General features: G+C 31.3%; 1 protein-coding gene across 1 annotated transcript in view; it reads left to right on the top strand.

Moving 5' to 3' along the window:
* Window positions 1-15019, top strand: part of LOC129752295 (uncharacterized) — a 409138-nt gene that overhangs the window by 387536 nt on the left and 6583 nt on the right. The window contains exon 4 of the mRNA XM_055748085.1: window positions 10121-10767. Within this exon, the coding sequence (XP_055604060.1) occupies window positions 10235-10767 (533 nt within the window). The 5' untranslated portion in view covers window positions 10121-10234. The remainder of the gene's footprint in view (window positions 1-10120; window positions 10768-15019) is intronic.

Here is a 15019-nt window from a genome sequence, read left to right as displayed (position 1 = left end):
CATTCGTACTATTTTTTTTTCAATTTTGGATTCAGAGCACCCAAATAATTTATGGGTGGGATTTTACCCAAGCACCCAAATCAATCGAAATAATCTCTTAAGTTCCTTAAAAAGTTAGGTTTTATGTTTTTTGAAGAATTGTTCATATCAGCATCAAATTTGCAATGACATAAAGGATTTTTTTTATAATAAAGTAATGGAGACAAGGTTTTAGATTTTTTTACCATTGTTTTTGACATGTCATATGACTACAAATTCATAAGCTTGAATTTTGAAGTTAAAATGGTTGGTTTCAAACTTGTTTGGTGACATTTCTTACAGAAAGCCCATTCTTAGGACGAGTTGGGGTTCATTGACTGTCAAGATTTGAGTTTCAGTTCAAAGGGTTTGTGGAATTGCAAATCCAAAATTTATTATTACAAATAAGATTCAACTTGTTGACGGCGTATAGTGTCTTAAAATGTAATAATTAGTTAAGAATGATTTAGAAAAAAAATCGCCGTTGGCGAGCCAATTTTCTGACACGCTTGTTAACACTTATTTCAATAACTTTTGGGATCAATTAGTTTCTTATTACAACAGAAAATTCGTTTCTTGAACTGAAAATTATATTGTTCAAATTATATTCCAATTCTTGTTATCTGACTGACTGACAGTCTAGCAAAAATTTAATGGATTAATTTAATTTAAATACTGATTTTTTGTTTAAAATCCCTTAAATTGTTACAGTCTTTCATTTCGATACAATTCGGTCTGAAAAATGTAAATTAACTTTATGAAATTTCCAAAACCCCTTTCAAAACCAATCGCCGCCGCCGGTGCCCAAACTTCCACGAATAATCTGTCATATCACGTCCCCAGGTCAGCCAATTTCATGATGTGGCGTTTAATTTTTTTTTATCTTTCAGATGGCTTACGATTATCAGTGATTTTTTTATAAATAATTTTAATTATCTAGCTTGTACAAACACTTGTCTAACCCGGTTCTTCATGGAGCCGAAAAAAAAAACACATCAACAAGAGAGGGTTGACGATTGACGCCAGAACCTGACTGGGACCAGTAGTGCTCATAAATTTCAGCGCTCTGACACTGGCTGATTGGCGCTGAGTGATCACCGTGCAAGGACAACATCGTCGACTGTAATAGGTGCCAATTAGAAATTTGCATTCCGGTAGTTGTTGGAGCAATTCGATAATTGCCGGATTTTTTTTTTGCCGCCACTGCTGCACTCTCTTCTGAGGCAACTTTTTAACAACTATCGATTACAACTGGTTAATTGAAATGCTGAATCGAAGCACCTAATCTGTCTGCCGGTCGATGACGAGTTTGTCGTATATCATCAAACGGAACACATGAGCAAACAAACCGACTCCGAGATATGTTTTACAAATTTTGAATAATTCATAAAATGGGCACAAGATGTATGTAGTTACAAGCTCTGTAATTGGCGGGGGCATTTCCTTCAACTAATTAGTTTCGCTTCAAACGCTATGACTGAAATGAAATGAACTCGTGTAGGATTATTATCGCTGTCACATGGAGGGGATTTTTTTTCCAACCAATCTAAATTGAATGAAACCGGGCGACGATCGAGCAACGGAAGGCACCAAAATGCTCCAAAATGCACCTTAAATTAAAACTTGCGGAACAAGTTCTGCAGCTTGGTCGCGTGGCTTCTTTATCAAATTTGTAGTAATAAATTAGCAATGCTTTGGCTTTGCGAAGGAATCAGTATAACTGTTGGAAAACAAGTTTTAATGTTTGTTTGCATTCATTCTGGCATTCATTTAATAGCATTACAAAACTCGGTAATATGATTTTATTTTCAAGCTTTTTGAGTTATTTACCGAATAAATGATTTGCAATGATTAAATTTAAATAAAAATGAGTTTACAAATTTTAAACACTTCGATGATTTCTATTTCAAATTGTAACGAATAGAGAGGAGTGTATTCATTGCAACAGCTTGAAATTAGACACGCGTTTTGAATTATACGTATTATCACAAAGAACTCAATTTTTTATATAGATTTTAAGTCTAAAATTTCACAGAACCACTTGTTATCGATTGTATGACGGTTGCCATATACAAATTAGATCCCACTATTCTTCCACAACATGACCACAAATTTACTTTGATCATTCAAAGTTCTGTCACATGACTGACCGTTGAATGGTGTCTCTCTTTTAAGAAGTATTATTCATAATTTCAAAACAAAAATACATGCGGGCAGTAAAATATAACTGTTATGTTGAAGTGATATATTTATTCCCAGCAGCAAGTTGTAATTTTTCTCAATTATGCGCCACTGGCCTTCGCTTATAAAGAGCAGACGAATCATATTCAAATCTCGCGTATTCCTCCGCTCATGGAGGAACCAGCATCTAGAAAAAATAACAATCTAGCACTTTGAGTAACAGTATTGTCATTTTGCAATGATGATAAATGATCCATTTAAAGGAATTCTTAAATCTATCACATTAGCATAGATTTTTTGATTTTTTTAAAGATATTTATAATTTTTTTGATTGTGTTAAGTTAAGTGTAAAGTTTTTTTGAAATATTATGTTTAAGATGTGTTGTTCAAATTTATTCCACTGAACAAGTATAAAAGCCAAGCACTGCATTGCCAATGCGATTACATCACTGGAACCGGTATGAAAATTTCTTTCTTTTGCATATAATTTTTTTGCCTAAACCTTACGATAACATACTCAAAATCTAGTGCAAAGCTGAATTTAGGTGTAGGAATTGTATCAAATATCCGAATTGATGAAAGGTTTGAAAAATCAGCTACCTTTGAAAATTCGTCATAAATGATGTATTTCGTATTTTAAAAAATCTAAAGATGCCAAAATGTGACAAATTACGTGAACTTTCCAATTCATGTTTTGAAATTTTTCTACTGTAACAGGAACAGCTTTGGTGGTTGATTGATTGAAAAGTACGGGTTTTACACAACTTTCTTACATTTTTTGTGGCCATGATCTTAAAAAAAATTGATAAAAATTTCCGTATGTGCAACATATAGCTCTAACTTCAGCTTTCTCATACACTAAGTGAAATTTTTTTCGAGCACTGATGAACAGATTTATAGCAATTTTCCTGAAGCATGTTTTTTCATAAAAAATTTCTTGAACTTAACATAACTTTAAAATAATTGATTGTAGCTGAAAATTGTCTGAGAAACATATTTGAGTAACGTTATAGGCTTTTCAAAACTATAAATTTTAAAGAAATCAATTGAGAAACAAGAAAGTTTTAGCGAAAACAGTGTAAACCGTCATTTGACCGCTCGCGGTATGGATAGGTATACCACATGCGTTATTCGAAATCCACAACACTTAGAAAAATTTAAAAAACGCAAAAATACTTGCATTTTGAAAATAAAAATAGTCCTGTCGTTAAATTTGCGAAAAAAAATTATATAAGGTGTAATCATCATTCAAAGTTCAAAAACCGTCATTTGACCGCCTCCGGTACGTTTAGTGTTAAGAAATTTGATTTGGATAATAAAATTTTTCATTTAAAATCGCCATAGGTGTACTGGAAGTTTTTAAAGAAATATATTTTTGGATTTTTAATATTCCTGGATTATTGCAGCACATTTCATGTAACCAACCTTGAACTTAACTTTTTCCCCAGAAAAGATATTCGATGTTATGCAAAAAAATGTTTTCAAAATATGTTTTCAAATTTGTTTTCCTAATTTTAGTGACTGATCATTTAAAAGCTGTTGAGCTAATGAATTTGTCGATTTTTTTTTAACCTTGACAAAAACATTTCTTGGAGTTTTGGAAAGCGCTAGTCATCAAAACCTGCCATTTTTTGAATAATTTTCATTGAACTCAGATTTTTTATTTCGAAATGGTTTTTTTTCATGAAAGATTTAGCTTCTTCTCATGCTACCAAAAAAAATTGCTTAAGAATAAACAGGTAAACCTTAAAATTAAAAACAAACTTCATTTCAAAGTTATTTGGGTCTTCGGGATAATTTAATACGCAAAAGTTTTCTTTTCCATACAAAATTGAATCACGTTGTGCTCATTCAGGAATCAACCAAATCATTTTAAATTTAACACTGAAGTTTGTTGACTCAAACTGCCCAAACGTGCTATGTTGAAAATTCTACGAAATATGCTTATTTTATCAAAAAATTCTCTTAAAATAAGTTTAAACTGTTGATCATAATGTTATTCGCCGTAAAGAACCCTAAAATAGAGGTTTGGGGAGGAGCGAGGAGCTTTGAGTGTTTTTCTTGGAAAATTTTTCATCAACACTTTTCGGAAGGCACTAGAATCGATACTCAACTACACATTCAATAATCAACTAGCTTTTAAAATGAATTTGCATTGGTATGTGTTCTGCTGATTCTACGCAAAAGCGTCACACGAAGCATTTTTGGCTCTAATTTTCCGTTTGTTGTAGGAAATGGATTTTTTTTAGCAAAAAACATTGTAAAATGAATAACTTGAACTGTTTACTACGAAAAATCTGTCGGTGAATTTTCAGTTTGAGAGAAAAATTGGAATTATAGCTGAAATTTTCATCGCGATTTTATCGCTTGCTCGTTTTTTTTTACATGGGACAATCTTGCTTGGACGGGCAGCAAAAGACATCGGTAAAAACATATGGGAGTAAAGGGTCATTTTTTGCAGTGGTCTACTGGTACATTATATTCATTTCTTTGAACTTTTTTTAGAACCGGTATAAGAATTAGTCCTAAACTGATGAGATTTGGACCCAATTTGACGTAGTTCTAGTTCGTTTGACAGTTAAAAGATCACGAGTTTGGTTGCTGGTTTTTTCACTGGATTGGATTTGATTGGTTGAATTTTGATAATCATTATAAATATAACAAATTTTGTATATATTAGACCCAACAAAAAACCACGGATGTAGGTGCTCAAATGATAAAAAATGTGAGAAAAATTAGAGTAATCGAATGAATAGAAAATCATATTAATAGCAACTGAGCAGAAAATTGAAATTCTGCTTTCATAGGTAATGTTTCTTATTCAGGCCGTTGGACTCAAATGAGTAAAAGTGCTTTAAAGTAATGCACAATGGGGAAAAAATTGTATTTCACTAAAAAAAATCGATAGCTTCCCTCCTGCACAAAACAAATCTATGAAAAAAAAAATTCTTTAGTGAAAATGTCCGGAAAATCGATTGGACGTAGTTTTAGACGCCGCACGAGCTTTCGAACGGAGTTCTAGTGCCTTTTTAACCCCTAACTATATTTTGTAAACAATTCGAAAAAAAAACTAATTTATTATTGAACAAAAACCAACTTCTGTGATTTTTTCTGAGGAATCCAACGAATCCTATTTGAGTCACCGCACGCATTGAAAACATGAGTTATGGCTGTTTTACCCTCAATTCCCATACATTTAACAAATAAGGGGTTAAAACAGTTGTAACTCCATTTTCCGAAGCAAGAGGTGGCTTAAACAGCCTCTATTCGATTCTTCGGAAAAAAGTCACATCAGATATGTCCCATTTGGTTCGAACTTTTCCAGTGCGAACATGCGTTTTCAGAACTATTTGAATAATGTAGGGGAATTGAGAGTAATACAGCCAGAATTCCATTTTTCAAGGCGTGTGGTGGCTCAAGGAGCCTTCATTGGATTTCTCGAAAAAAAAACACACAAGGTACATCCCATTTGGTGCAAAATGTTCAAGTCCGAACATGTTTTTTTCTGGAATAATTTAAAAAATGTAGGGGAATTGAGGGTAAAATCAGCCATAACTCCAATTTCCGAATCGTGCGGTGGCTCAAACAGCCTCCATTGGAATCCTCAGAAAAAATCACACAAGATAGGTCTGTTGTTGTTCAATAGATTTTCAAGTCCAGAAATGTTTTTTCTCGATGGTTTACAAAATATATTAGGGGTTAATAAGGGGTATATTATGCGTTAAAAAGGTACTATAACTCCGTTCGAAAGTTCTTGCGGCGTCTGAAACTACATCCAATCTATCCCCCGAACATTTTCATTAAAGGAAAGTATTTTTACATAGATTTCTTTTGGGTAGGAGGCAGGGGCGGTCCTAGAGCTCACTCTGGGGAGGGGGTGGTTTTACATTAAATCGACTGATAAAAAATCTTCAATATCTCGTGAATAAACGTGCATTTTGAAAGAGTAAGGGGTGAGGAGGAGGAGGAGGAGGAGGAGGAGGAGGAGGAGAAGGTGGGGGGGGGGGGGAAGTGAAGGAATACAGAGTGTTAATTCGATTTCGATTAACTGCATATCAATGAAAGTCGAAATTTAAATGATTTTCTTTTCGAAACGAAATTTAAATGATTAAACGAAACGAAATTTAAATGATTTTCTTTTCGTTACTAAATGTTAGAGAAACGAATATTTGAGAATATATTTTGATAATATTTGTAATAAATTTAAAACTGATTTTAAAACACTTATTTATCCTGTTATGTTTTTCAGAATAACGATTCGAAAATATCATGTTGTTTTTAATCAATTCTTAAATTCATTTCTCATTGTTCAAATTTTTCTAAAATTTTTCCTTTTCCTTCAATGTTTTAGAAATAACAAAAAAAATTGCTATGATATAAAGTAATATTGGATTATTAAAACAATCGCGCATTTTTTTTAGAAAAAAAACCTCTTGGATGTTACAAAAACATTGAAAATATAGGTTTTGATAAAATGACCAACTTTATCGATGACTGCAAATAAAATGAGTGCATAATTTTGATTTCTTAGAAAAAGTTACATAAGTTTTCTCTTTGATTTTTTTTAACATATCCACGTAAATTCAGGAATTTGATCAAAATTCAAAGAAATTTTAAACCAAAATGAATCTTAGATTTTATTGAAATCGAAACGTTTTGCAGTATTCTACATAGATGTTGAATAAATTGAAAACGTTTATATAAAAAATTCAAAACGCCCCTTTGTGATGTCAGAAATGAAATAGTTATATCATTTTCAATTGAATTTTCTTAAAATTGTCAAATTAAATTTTTTCCTCTAACTAAAGCATTGTTTCTCTGAAATTCGAAAATCTAGGCAAAATTTTGATCCTTCATAAAATTCAGGATTAAAAATATATTTTTAATCGGTTACTAGATTTTATGTAGGTTTTTTATTTCATTGAACTGCAATTCAGGCAAAAACTACTTAGTTTAAAATTAAACGAGCCATAGATTCAAAACAAGAGGTGATTGACAAAATGTGACGGAATATTTCATGATGCCAAAATCTTTCGAAACGGTTATTGAAATATATGCACTAAAATAGCTGTCCTCTTTCCAATAAAATTATCTTTGTGTGAATGATTTGGATTGATGATTGGTATGAACCTTAAAATTCAGCCGAGTTTGGAAACAAAATTAAAATTGAGATTTTTTAAATTAGGTTTATCAGATGGCATTATGAAATATGAATTTAAAACTAGTACAGACATATAAATTTATAACATTTCTCATTTTCGAGTTTAATAAGTTATTTTTAAATGATAACTGATGATGAATTCAAAATCTATTCTATTCTATTCTTTTTTTCAAATTATATAGGTATTAGGTACCCGCTTCCGGAACGAAAATTTTGTTACAACATTTTCATTTTGATTTTGGATTGATGATTTTTCTTCTTGAAAATACGTTCAACTGAATAGAACCTAATAGGCAACATTTGATAAAAATAAACATCATTGATAATGTACCACCAGAGTCATTGCTTGTAACTTTTCAATACCTAAATTAAAACGTTTATATGCACATATTTCAACCAAAGATAGAAGTTTAATGCATCTTTGAAGCTTCGTGTTCTTTTTTATCCTTATTAAAACAAAATGTCCTCTGTCTTGTAAAAAATGGATAAGATCGATCTATTAGAGATCTCGATCCTCAAGCTTTGATTTTAATGTTAATCGATCCTACGACCGCCCATCTGAAACAATCTTGGAGATCGATCTTTTCCTAAAGATCGAATAATTCTAGCTAGGACCCATTCCAGGTGATCACTCAGCTTTTCGGCAGTTCTTATTTTTCAGAATTTTCTAAAAAAATACATTCGTTAAAAGTAACTTTTCAAACACAACTTTCAATCATAAATAGGAAATGTAAAACTTCAGAAAATCTAAGATGGGCAAGTTGTGGCGTACACGTAACGATTTCATTAACTATTTTATCGAGAAATAAAATTTTAATATCAAAATGGAATGCATCAAATTTTGAATCAATTGATATACTATTTAGATTGGAACGCTATTGAGATAATCTTTTGTACACGTTTTACTAGAACATTGCTCAAACAAATTTGTGACGTCACCGTGGAATGGGTCTTGGATAGAGATGAAAATGGAAGGAGGAAATGCAATCGAAGAGTAAGTGTGAAATATGAGCTAAGACTTTTGTGTTGTGGACATCTTTGAACTTCTTGTGTGATTCTAAAATTTAAAAGCATCTTCTCAATTGAAATAATCTACCCAGTTTAATTGTCTTAATTATGCTTTCTGTCAAAATCGGGACTTCCTATTAAAAGTGTGTTTTAATGATTTAGATAAAATAATCAAAAGAAAAAAAACAAATTGATGCCCTTTATTTCAAAGTTTTAATTTTTTTTATTTAAATCAAGTTTCACAGCCAACGGTAAAATAATTGAAAAAAAATTTGCCCATATAGCTATGCAATTTTTGGAAAATTGTTTTCTTAACGATGAAGTTATTCGCAAAACTAAAGTGGAACGTAGTCATAACTTAACTTCTCTGATTTTTTCTGTGAAAAAAATGAGATTAAGAGTTTTAACATTAAATAATAGTAACAATGTTTAAGAAAAGATATGAAAGTAAGGCTGCCAGTAGAAGCCCTACGCTTCTGAAGTGCCTATTAGAAAATTGATCACCCCAATAAAAACTTTGGCTGCAATTTGTTTGGCAAATGCTTCCAAAAAATTCAAGAGTAATACCAACAAGGAAAAGTTCTGTATGTTTATGAAATTTGAACATTTTCGTATATTTTTAAGGGGTTTTTCCCGCAATAAACCACAGAAAAGCTGAGCGAATAATCTTATGTTTGTAAACAAACTTATTGAGAGCCCCGCTCGTTTCTCGCCTACTTACTGTAAAAGTCGCAGAACCTCGTGTTTCAAAAAACCTTGATGCGGGCCACGAAAAGCCAGTTTGACACGCTTAACTTAAGGAAATTAAACCTTTTGTCTTTATTTGGTTGCACCGCAGGAAGAAATTAAATTCAAACCAAAAGTAAAGGGTGTTCCACATCTTATCTAATTATGTTTTTTTTTTAATTTCAAAATAGTCTAAAGGCTGTTGTTTAGTCGAAAAGAAACGTGTTGTCAATAATTGATTTTGCCCAAGCTCTTGGAAAATCCTCAACTTTCTAATCAGGTAGTTGAAAAACAAAACTCGAAATCGTTTAGTTTGCGATAAATTGTGCTATGTTCGCAAATTTTCATAAATTTCCATGAAACACACGAATGATTAAGTATCTTTATAATGTCTACTTAGAAAATAATGGATTTGTAGAAGGCATTTTCGAGAATTTCAGTTTTGCTTGTTATCTACTTACTTGCATATCAATGTGAATCGATAAGATGGATACTCAATCCAATGGTAAGTAGATTGGGATAAACCTTATATAAGAATAAAAATTCGAAAGAAATCAAGAACCTTTTTCATACCTACGGTTTGTCAAAGATGCTGGTAATGGTTGAGCAGCATTGGTGGTAATTTTTCTCTTCATGGCTACGGTTGACTAGCAACCGTTCTTCTGTTATTTTTTCCAAACAACACAGAAGGCTATGAATGGGAACGGAAAAAAACTTCCATGAGATTATCGAGATCTTCAAGCAGAACGGATCAATTAAATCGAAGTTAAAAGGAACGGTTCGAGTGTGTGGTTCCAGATTTTTTTTATACATATTTTGGTTCTCAAGAAGGAACGATGGCTTTTCTGAAGATAGCTTCAGAAGTGAGGCTCGAATGAGTCATTTTGATTAGTTTTTTCTTTAATTATAATATCATGACACCATTTTAGTATCACGAAACGTGTTTATAAAACGTATCTAATGCTTTTTTTTTTTAATTTTATGAAAGCAAACAAGCTAACCGTTTTTTTATTTCTCGCTTTACAGATGATATTCAATCCATCGAGAACTTCAATAATAAGCCACGGTTTGACGCCATCCGAATCTACCGAGGGAGAATAGTTTCAACAAATCCAGCAAGCGAATCCTCTAGCCCCGAAAATGGATGATGAGTACGAGAACGAGCTTACCGAAAGCTGCGACCAGCTGCATCAGCCGATGGAAATCCGGCTCCGATACGAGTTCCCTCCTTCGCCGAAACCTTCGGTATCCTTCGACTTTGACCGGAGGACCCCATCGATTGCATCTTCAGCGACTCCTCTGGTAGCCGGAATTCAAATGGCCAAAACCAATCATGCTCATGGGACGACGGGGCGTTTAGTATCTCCATCTCCGTCTCCTTCGCCTTCCCCAACGTTGGCCACCCGGGTGCTACTTCCGCCTCGTCCGCCCACGCCTCCCTCCCGCCGGGGGTCCAACAATTCCCGCGGTAGCGATCCCGGCATACTGGTCAATACTTCGAAGCGAGCGAGATTAGCGGCCGCGGCGGCTTCCGGAAATAGCAACAGCACCAGTGCTGCGGCAGTCCGGAAAGTCGAATTCGTGCGTTTCGATTCAACGGAAGTGCATCACCCGGAACAACCGAACAGCAACAACGATGAGGGCCGAACCAAAATCAAGGACGAAATTAAAAGGTTAGTGATTGATTCAACCATATTTATAGTTGTTTAGGTTCGGAATTCAAATGTTCGATGGCAGAATTGATTTTTTTGCAAATGATATTAAAAGTTTTGTAAACTTTTTCAATAACACTAAAATTTTCTAACAAATCTCAGCTATAGTTCCAAAAAATTTGCAAATTTTCTCAAAATCAACCGTTTGAATTTCAAGCATGCTTTGTAAAAATAGTTCAAAAACATAACTTTTCAATTAAAATTATTATGCTGAAAGTTCCCAAAAAAATGCTAAACAAATTAAAACGAGTGCAATGGAATTCCCAGATGAAATCATCAACCGTCAAGCTTTTGAACAACTGTCAACCTGACAAAATTTCAAACACATTAATCGGTGTTTGATCTGTCAACAACTCATTCGCTCGTTAGGCTCGAGTATAATGGTGTTTGCCCGATTCAGTTTTGCTAATCTGCAAAAACGCTTGATGTGTCGCTAAAGAGAGGACAAACAAATCAAAAACACGTGTTAAGATGACAAACGATATGGTGTTTGCTTTTGCAAAACAAAAGGAAAACTCAATTCGTGACTAGGATTTTTTCCCCTGATCTTAAGTTGGTATGAATCATTTGAAAGTAGAATATTTAATCGACTTGAGCGTAGCTACAGAAAAGATTATAATTTGATCCAGTTCTAAAATTAAATCGAATGTTTTGGAGGGTGTTTAATTGAGATTTCAAAAATTTGTATGCTATCTTGGCTTAAAACACTGAAAATTTATATACAATTTTATGAAGATATTATTCACCATAAATTATGTTTAGTACTTGATTTATCGGCCTTATCGAAGGAAAGTGATGTCGTTTTTAAAATGAACATCTTAGAATTATGAAATTTTATAGACGGATATAAAGTAAGAAGCGGGAAGAATTTAATGAGAAGCAATATCATCACAACAAAAGTTTGTTCAGTACTTTCATAATTTTTTTTTCATTTCCCGATTTCTTGATTTCCCGATTTTCGGAGTTTGTTCGGATATTAAATACAAAATATGGATAAAGTCTCGTCTAGCCCGGTTGCCAGGATTTCATTGAAAACAGCCCCGATTTTGCCCGATTTTTTACTGTATTTGCCAAATCAAACAAAAAAAATAACAAGAGGTGTTGTACATTTTTTAAAGCAATTTTTATAAACATAATCATGAAAGATTTTTTGGAAACCTTAAATACGATTTCAAATGTGTCGATTAATTTACCGATAAAATTTTTTTTTTCTTGATTTTTGTTGGGAAATTTCAGGGTTTTGACTTATTTGCCCAGAATTTTGTCGTCAATTTTGAAATCAAATGCCCGGATTTTGCCAAGTATTTATATAAAGTTGCTCCGGATTGTCCAGCCCAGATGCGTGCTGAAAAACAATCTGGCAACCTGATAACCCAACCCAAAAATTAATAATGGAATCTTGAGTTTTTCAAATCTTGATTTTCGAGTAAATTTTTGCTCGATTTCTTTCAGATACGAAAGCTTGAAAATTAAAGTTAAGGCATAGAAATCGGAAATTCGGAAGCTGATGTGATTAATGAATATTAAAATTTCAATATATTAATTTTCCATAAAAATTTATATTGTTAATATTGAAGTGATATAAAATGGAATAAGTTTGGGTTACATCACACATCCAGTCGAAAGGAAGAAACTGAACAAAGTTTACAAACTTCACAGCAACAATCAGAACAAAAAATGCACCTTATAATTCAAGCAGAAATTTAAAATTTTAAAGAAGCAGAAAAAAATTAATAAGATATTTTCAAACTGAAATTGGAAAAGATTTAATAGAAAAGATTCATTTAAAAAAAATCTAAAAATAATTTTTAACATTTCAATGTTTTAATACTACATATTGTTCAGATTTGAAAGCAATTCACAAAATCTCGAATATTACAAACTTAAAAGTCAATCAGTTTTTTTTTGTAATCAGAAGAATAATATTTATAGATGAATAAAAAAACTCAATTGAAATTATTAGAATATAATAGAATAGAATTCACCCATTATTGCATAGTGTTGTTTTAAAACAACACCAATCAAAATCCAACTATCTCGGAAACTCTTGAAAATTTTTGAGTTATACCTATATGTACATCTTCATAAAACATATTCTGATGGTAATAGAATTTAGTCAATGGTACATCTTATTATTCTGACATTTTAATATATATGTGAGATATTGGAGAAAATGTACAGAAAATATGCAGAAAAATTGGAAAATCATTTTTTTTTCTTTATAAAAAGGAGATTTTGGAAAAACGTTTTCTTTATAAAAAGGATATTTTGGAAAAACGCGGTTATTTCTTCCAATTTGGAAATTTAAATAAATATTTTATTCTCCATTTTCAATAGATGGTTAGATATGTTTATTTTTCGGAAATAAGATAAGGAAATTTGGAATATGAAGTAAAATTAGGTAAATAGTAGTTTTCTTTATAAAAAGGAGATTTTGGAAAAACGCGGTTATTTCTTCCAATTTGGAAATTTTAATAAATATTTTATTCTTAATCAATCACAAACATCTTTCTGTACATAACAAAAATGTTTGGGAAAAATTTGCAAAATGGTGTCCAAATAAATCAAAAATTGCAAAAATAATTTTTCAGCTTTGATGGGCTTTAATTTTTATAAGACTAAAATAATGAATTCGTTTAATTAAATGTTGTTATTTTACTGATAAAATAATTGCTAGCTGTTTTTTTTTTTTAAATTATGCTTTATAGAGTTAAACTTACTCAAACGTTCAATTAAAAATTTCGATAATTATCTTTAGAATTTTAATTTCCATATAAAAATAACAATGTTGAAAAATTATTAATTATTCCATTAAATAGTAATTCAATGTTAAAATAACATAAAAGTAATAAAAAAAATCAACATTTCGAGAAATGAAAAAAAAATTAAGATCGGAATTTGAAAATGAATAGAATGACTACCAAAGTTAAAATTTTGAATTTTAACGCATAATTAATAGAAAAAAGATTCAAATTTAAAGTTTGGAGAAATGAAATGTTAAAACTAAGTGCAAATTCAAATTTGAAGCTTTCAAGAATAAAAATTGCTCAAACTAGAAGTTTTTTTATCGTTTATGTTTAACTTCTTGAAAGTTGAAATAAATTTTTGTTTCCAATAAAAATTTTTACAAAACCATCATGAAAACTGAACTTTCAAAATGAAATTGAAAACTTCGAAGATACAAACGGAAGTTTTAAGTTCAAATTTGGAAAATTCAAAAAAAATTTTCATCTCAAATATGAACTTGACTTTTGCCTGTGAAACATAAAGTTTTCCTCCTATTTGAAATAAAAGGAAAAGAAAATTGATAACGACTTTTAAATGCAGAATAAGCTATTTCTAACCTTTATAACTCCGCATAAAAATGTGAAAAAATTTTGAGTTAATAGTTAATGCACTGTATCAGATTTAAAAAATATCAATAGAAAAAAATCTGAACAATCTTAATATAAGCGAATTTAACAATTTTCTTACATAAAAATATAAATGGAAATATATTTTTTTAATTGCAAACAGAAATGTAGTAATAGTGAAATTTCAAAAGTTATGTTATTTGTCGTTTATTTTGAAAATGATTGTTCTACATAGAAAGTAACTGAAAAACGAAAAACTGACACTTAAATAAGAATGTTAATCAACAGTGTTTTTTCAATTATTAACTGTACAGCTAAGGAGTTTTGGAAAATATTAATAACTTTACAAAAATTCGAAATTTTGTTGAACGGTTGGATATTTGAATATTTACCCAGAAAATTTTCAGGGGCTTGAAAATTAAACTTTAAAATTGAAAATCAGTAGTCAGACCCCGGTAGTTTATAGTCAGAAACCAGATGTCTAAAATAAAGTCAGAAGTGAATAATCAGTCGTCAATAATTAGAAATTTTATCATAGAAGTTCGAAGTTCGACATCAAAAACATTAACAAGATAAAAAAAGTAGGAAGTCAAAGGTCAGAAGTCGGAAATAAAAGGAAGTAATATGTAATATAAAATTTAAATTCGGAGTTCTAAAACCTGATGTAAGAATTAAGAAGTTGTAAGCCAGAAATCAGAAAATCAGAAGTTTGTCTGAAGTATGAAACCATAAGCCTGAAGTTTGAAGTCTAAAGTCTTAAGACTGAAGTCTTAAGTCTCAAGTACGAAGTTTAAAGTCCTCAATCTTAAGTCTGAAATCTGAAATCCGAAATTTGAAGTTTTGAGTTTGAAGTCTTTAGT

The sequence above is a fragment of the Uranotaenia lowii genome, chromosome 3 (genome assembly GCF_029784155.1).
Source record: "Uranotaenia lowii strain MFRU-FL chromosome 3, ASM2978415v1, whole genome shotgun sequence".
Classification (NCBI taxonomy): domain Eukaryota; kingdom Metazoa; phylum Arthropoda; class Insecta; order Diptera; family Culicidae; genus Uranotaenia; species Uranotaenia lowii.
Note: the sequence above shows the minus strand (reverse complement) of the source record. Positions and strands in the feature narration are given on the sequence as shown.